General features: G+C 37.0%; 1 protein-coding gene across 3 annotated transcripts in view; it reads right to left on the bottom strand.

Annotated features, from left to right (window-relative positions):
* Positions 1 to 4,075: 4,075 nt before the first annotated feature.
* TRPC7 (transient receptor potential cation channel subfamily C member 7) overlaps positions 4,076 to 7,141 on the bottom strand; it is a 168,778-nt gene continuing 165,712 nt past the window's right edge. For all 3 annotated transcript variants that reach the window (XM_060765327.2, XM_060765328.2, XM_060765330.2), the window contains 2 exons: positions 5,505 to 5,580; positions 4,076 to 4,919 (listed from right to left, as the gene is read on the bottom strand). In XM_060765327.2, the coding sequence (XP_060621310.1) occupies positions 4,777 to 4,919; positions 5,505 to 5,580 (219 nt within the window). In that variant the 3' untranslated portion in view covers positions 4,076 to 4,776. The remainder of the gene's footprint in view (positions 4,920 to 5,504; positions 5,581 to 7,141) is intronic.

Here is a 7,141-nt window from a genome sequence, read left to right as displayed (position 1 = left end):
GAGAAATTAACTGTACACATGGTAGTAGTTGGGAATTAATATATTTGACTTAAATAGGAGGATAAGTCAAATTCACTCTACTTGCCAGCTCAGGAAACGTGACATCCATCTGCTTAAGATGTATGGAGATATATATCCTTCCTACAACTCTCCTCTGAAGCCTATAATGAGTGTGTGTTGAGTAAAATGGCTAAACAGTGGGGCCCACTCTTTAAAATAACACACATTTGTGCATGTGCTTAAGCTTGTTTAGGGTTAGGGTTAGGGATAGTGAATTAAAAAACAACTATATTTTTTCAAGCTGTAAGTGGTTGAATATATGGATCCAGTATTTGTGGAGTTGGATTTATCCCTAATTAGCTAGAAAGATTTGTGAAGTTTCTCACTTTGCTTCAAAAAACAATCCTGTACACAATGAAATTCCTTTTCCAAAAGTCAAACCCTACAGGTTGCTCTGGAAGGAGAAGAGGATAAAGGACACAACCCAACTTTCAATTCTTATATTAGTAGGCATTTGAGTTCCTTTTTCTGGACTGAACACATGGACATTGGAGGAGCATCTTTAACAACATGGATAACCTCATTGTCAAAGTTCTTATAGACTTTTATGTGCACAAGCTTCAGAGTATGCTGAATTAAAAAAAGAAAAAGAAGGAAAATTATTATCTCACAAAAACATTGCTAGTCTGAGGTAATTTTATTTTTGTTGTCATTGTTTTCAATAAAAATATTACAGTATACAAGATAAAATTATTAAAGGTAAAAATACATTATTTGATTTATTTTTTCTCTAAACAGTTATATCTACCGTACATTTTTTTTAATTTTTATTTTTTTAAACAAATAAAACTATTAATCTATTAGGCTATCTGTGTTCTCATCTGGCACTTAAGAACAGGTCACAGGTCACCTTCTGCTTCTTCTTGTTCATTTTCCTCACTATTATCAGCTGATCTTTAATGTTGTCATATAGGTGCATCTTGTAAACATAGTACAACTTTCTAGTACCATAGTAGCAAGGTGTGCTTTGATCAGATGAAGCCAAATTTCTTTCCTCAAATAAACACAGCTAAATTTTCAGTTGCACTAATCCATATACTAACATTCACGTGGAAGAGTGCACTATGAGGCCTGTAAACGTTTTCATGAAATGTTTTAATTTTTTTTAAAAAAAAACATTTCCCCTAAAGTTGACCAAGGCGCAACAAAGGTTTTCGCTAAGAAATTTCACATTGTGTTGGAATGTCCTAAAATGATCAAGAGTATTGACCAAGATGGAGATGTTCTAGATTCAAAATTCTTGAATGGCATATTATCTCATTCACTCAGTGTTATTCTATGGCATTCTATTCAAGATCCACAATTCAGGCTTAGTTGTTTCTTGGAAATAGACTAATAATCAGCCCAGTCATAAGTTTGTGTATTTTTAAGAAAGTCCCACAGAGCCATTACATTTTATTTTGAGAGTGCATCAACACTATAATGCAGTTTGACACCACTTACTGCCATGGCTATGGAGTCCTGACATTTGTAGTTGGTGAGGCATAAACACTCTTTGGCAGAGAAGGCTAAAGAGCTTGTAAAACTGCATCTCATGATTTTTTCAAATTCAGCCATAGCAGTCAAAGTACTATCAAACTGCATTAATTCTACAGTGTAAATGCACTATGGGTCAGTGGGCAGGACCAAGATTTAGGGCCCTTCTAGACAGATCCAAATCCCAAGAGGAACTGGTATTTTATATCCCAGTTCCTAACGGGTTTGAGGCCCCACACCACCCCCTAGGATTTTGCTGGGGTGGTGGCTACATGCTGGGTGGACATCGAGCCAGTACACAACCCACTGTTTTCCCCAAAACTTACCAGATGGGTTAGGCTGCATCTCCAGACCTCTTGGAAAAATTACACATCAGAAGATTTGGAGAGGGGAGGGGGGATTTCAGCTCCCCTCTCCAAAACTCCTAATGCATCATTTTGATGTGTCAGAAGCTTTAAGCCTGAAGATGCAGTGATGCTAGGAGGGAAGGGGGTGCCATCCCACTCATTTGGGCACTTAGAGCTTGAAGAACCAGGATGCCAATAGGGATTTACTCTCAGGATCATGAAAGGCAGTCCCGGAAGTCAATCCCCACAGGCCCAGCCCTTGCTGTAGGATCCATATTTTTCCAGGTGTTTAATTAATCCAAAGTAAACTGGGAAATTCTAATTTACTCTGGATTTATCCGTATTAACCTGAGTCAGTGTTTCAGCGCCTCAGGTTAACCTGCAACCTGTGTACAAGGGCCCTTAGTCCATATACCAAGTGCTGAAATGAATGGGACTTTAAAATAATGATTAAATCCCAATTATTTCAAGGGGTCAACCCTACATGTGGCTAAACTGGGATCCAACTTAATTCATTTAGAATTGTAGCTACAATTTTTCATTCATTTACTGAGCAAAATTCTTGAACACAACACAGATTCCTGGGTGAAAAAAAAGATTTTTTTCTTTGCTACAAATAATATCTACACATACATGTATTTCATAACATTGGGCTGTTCAGGGACAGTCATTATGAGAGAGTGTCTGAAAATATTATGATGGAGTGATTCATATGCATAACTATCTCAAATTTCATAGACAACAATAGGAGAATCTAGTTTTTATCACAGAATTAATTTGCTGGAGAGCATCCTTTTGAGTCTTGCATTTTTTCCTTAGAGTTTGGTACATATATATTAGTCACTGTGATGTAATGCTTTCTGCCATTTATCAAATCTCAGTGTCCAAATGTGACAATTTGCCAGTATACATAAAGGATTCCTTAGTGGTAAAGCTTAAACAGGCTAAATGTGTACCTCCTTTGAAACTGTAAATGGCATTTGAAAAACATACATTAAGATACTGCAGAGTGCTTCTAGGTCTGAGGGAAGACTTTTAAATTGGCTACAATTTTTTGCTTGTCCAATCATAAATCCACATTATGGCTGTCAGATTAATTTTTTAATTGCCAGAAATTTCTGGGGCAGTTTCTCTGTTCCCAGCCCAACATGATATTATATTATTATTATGTTTATTTATAGCCTGCTTTTTCTGTCTACAAAGTAGACTCAAAGTGGCTATTGGATAGAGTTCAGTGGGAACACCAAGCCCTTTGAATCCTCAATAATTGCACCAGTATCAGTGGAATCCTTCTCTAAACATCTAGCTCAATAATATTTAATCTCCAAGGGAACTGTAGAGAAAAGATATTCATTTAAATATCAGCACAGCTTGTTGATACCATATTTTTCCCATTTCTCCAGCTTTCCCCCAAGCACCAAGCGACCACATTGTGTTTTTTAAACTTTGTTTTTCTCTCTCTCAAATTGAGGAAGGAATTTTTGGATTTTGGAATCATCAGATCCAAACAGATCCAAATAGCTATTGAATTCTCTGCATGGAAAGGACTGTATTGTAACTGCCTTCCACTTAACATAGTTTCTGCCACTTTTGTTTAGGTTTTTGTTTCAATCTAAGGATGTTAATGAATTTCTTAGGAAATTTGGAGATTAAGTAAGTTTCTTGCAAACCTTTACATTTCAATATCAGTCAAAATGATATTTGTTTTCCCCCTAAGTTAGCAAAACATGAATTGCAAGCTGGTAGCAACAGGCAACACCTAACCATTACATTACCCAACTTCCAGTCCTAATATCTCTAGGAATTTGCTGGTTGCATCAGAATAATCACATGGAGGACATACAAATTCGAAGAGAGACCATATTTTCCTAGGCATGGATAAGTGAAACCTTGGATATGGGTTTCATGGTTACTATATTAATTTATACTGATCTATTATTTTGACTTGAATGCACCCTAAAGTTAACTGGAAACCCACATGTGTTGTACAACATCAAAGTAATAACTGGATTGTGCAAAGACCCTCCAATCTGGTTGTACCTGTAAGTTAATGAGACAGAGATACTTAACACTTTCTGTGCTTTTGAATCCACCTGATGAGCTCTTTCAGCATTTCTACTATGTAGCCAGGCAGAAACTAAAGGCCAGTTTGGCATGTGCATATGTGTGTGTGTGTGGGGTGGGGTGGGGGGGTGGGGTGGGGTAATAGGCTAGAATTCATTGGGGGAAGAGAACTGGCAGATATGGAAGACTATAGCTCCATCTCATCAAATACTGGTTGGGGCATATACATCTCATCAAATACTGGTTGGGGCATATACATTTGGCCAGAGATAAAAACTGTAATTCTGTCCTGAATTGAAATTTGACTTGATGACCTCCTGGCTTTCACTGCAGTATTCAGAGTGAACATAAAGGGACACAAATGCACACACATGATATATGGATTTCACGATGAATTAAAATTTATCACTCATCTTTCTGCCCCTCTTCCCCTACATTTTTTGTTCTTCTTTCCTTAACTTTGCTGCTTCTGATCTCATGTTGTATGCTGATGTATAACAATGAAACATCTGGCTTATTTCCAGTTTTCAAAAAGTACTTTGGGTATCTAGAAAAACCAAGCTTGTCTCTTCAAGATTATTCATCTATTTCTGATGTCAAAAAGGCTTGATTTAATAACAAAAAATCCAACACCTTTATATCATAAAGGAATTGATCATTGGCTTCACCCAATAAACCAAACTAATGCACAGTCCCCATAAAATCATCAATAATCAGCTTTCCATAATAATCATAATGTAATCCTCAATGTTCTTTTCTTCAACCATTTCTTCTCCTTTAAAATGCTGGTTGGAATAATATTTTTCCCCTTTGTCCTTATTTGTCCTTCTCAAATGTCTTTATTCAAACTCTTTCCAAACTTATCACTCAGCTGCTGTATTAGGCTTGCCAACTCTCCGGTTGCTTGTGATTTTTCTTCCAGAAGCTCATAGCGGAGACTCGAAATGTCTTGCTTAATCTCCTTGAGTTCACCTAAAAACAAAATATTATACAATTTATAAACTGTACTGGATGCCTAAATATATAGTTTAGGTGCTTCTTATAAAATTTTCACTCCCTCTTGTGTCTGCTGTGTTTTTGCATAGAAGGCTTTTTTGCTTACTGATCCCATTAGCAACCTTCTCTGTGTTCATGATGTGAGACAGTTAATGGAGTGTGTAAGGCTCCAATTGGACTGAGGCCTGGGATGGTTACTGTAAAAGTACAGATTAACATATGGCAATGTGAATATTATTAGGGATATCTCCAGCATCTTTAAAAAATCTTCAGTTAGCAATTCTTGATTTTTGGAGGTATTTTTCCCTGGGGAACTAAAAAGCTCATATGTGAAGCTGGCCAATTTCTTGTCAGCATTAAACATGCCATGGAGACCTTTTCAGCTTCCCAGAATTTTAGAGGTTTCTACATCAGTCCTCTGAGGGGATGCCCCAGAAAGAATATCATGACCTTTCAGTGATGTAACTGAAAACTGAAATCACTGCTATAGAAACTGTTAATACAAACCCCATCACTATAGAAAAATTAACAGCAATAACTCTAAAATATTAAAGAACTTGCCTTCATTCACTTCATCATTCTCTCGATCCACCTGAGCTTTCAGAACGTATCGCTTAATAAGTCTCTTCATTATTTTCTGAAAATTCAAGTAAAACACAGTTAAATGGGAAAATGTCATAAGGCTGTATTTATAGAATTTAACAACCACATTTCCTTGCAGAATTGAGCACAGAAGCCCAGTGGGTTGATTCGAGGCTTTATTGCACAAATCCGCCATTCCACTACAGTCACACTATCACATACCACGTTTGGCACCTATGACGTTGCACCTCTTTTTTTGATTGAACAATTGCATTGATTCACCAATTTCTGGTTCTGCAATCATAAGTCCACACATCCTTGTAACCCTACCTTTCCACACACTACTGTTGTTTCTTAATGTTTTTATTTGTGGTGCAATTTTAGTGTAATTGCAGAATTTTAAAACAATCACAAGGAAAATATAACTATAGAATCAAATAAAAGGAAATCAGCCAACTTAAAAATAGTGAAGGAGGGGAAGTGGAGGAATATCCCTCCCCCCCCCCCCCCCCCCCGCCAACATTGCTTTACTGCTGCACATGAGCACAGAAGCAGAAGCAATCCATTACAACAATGTAGGTGGTGAGACTGGAAGCCATTGATGGGCTTTACTAACATTTCTCATTGTTAACCATCGATTCCTAGTGTGGAGGAATCATGGGGAGGATATAGACTGGCAGTGGTACGCACATAGTGGCATGTGATAAGAGCCATCATATAGGTTGCGCTGCAGTGTCAATTTGCCTGCCTTCTGCAGTCAAGTCATAGGTTAGTTGAAATGAAGTTTAATTGAAATCAATGAGAAATATTAGTCAAAGTAAACCTAGATCCCATGCATTTTAGTGCGCTTAGCCTAATTTACATCCCTTTCTCGACACTCATGAGTTTTGGAGTACTACACTGATTTGCTGAAATATAGCTGATACATCCAAGTTGCTTAAAAAACCCAAATTTCATTGATACCAGGTATGATACAACCCTGTACCTGTAGAACTGGTATCCACAGTTTCATTTACCCATGTTTAACAAAATATATCATCCTTAGGAATTTTCTCAATTTTCAGAGCATCACTATGGTATTTTTGAACTAGAGGTCCTTCATTTCATTTGGTATCCATGTAAAGTTAGGAATGTATTTACAGTAAATACAAGAGTTGTACTGTGTTTGTATTATACAATATGAAAGTTGAAGAGCAAAAATAACAATTCATTGGTGATTAAAACATCTTTGCCTTTTTCGTTCATGTCTCTATTGTGAGATGGATGGATCACTTTCTGTAACTAAACCTTTTGAGTCTCTCTTGCAATGAGATACCAAGGAAGAAGATGAACTTACAGGTGTAGTCAAATATCCTGAATTGTTAGTTATGGCTTACTCTCAGCTAGTTATTTCCTGAAGGCCTGTCATGTATAAGGATGATAAGCAAGTATTTGTACCCCAGTGGAAGCAATGTTGGTAGTCACTACTACCTTTTTCAAAGAGCTTGATTTCAAAGATACCCTGAACCATTTGGGAAACAGCCTCCTCACATAATGGCATCTGATAACAGAACTAGAAGTGTATACACAATCACTGGCTGTCATTGCTTCTACTTGCTATATCTCAGATGGGATGT

Source organism: Anolis sagrei, chromosome 2, assembly GCF_037176765.1.
Source record: "Anolis sagrei isolate rAnoSag1 chromosome 2, rAnoSag1.mat, whole genome shotgun sequence".
NCBI lineage: Eukaryota > Metazoa > Chordata > Lepidosauria > Squamata > Dactyloidae > Anolis > Anolis sagrei.
Note: the sequence above shows the minus strand (reverse complement) of the source record. Positions and strands in the feature narration are given on the sequence as shown.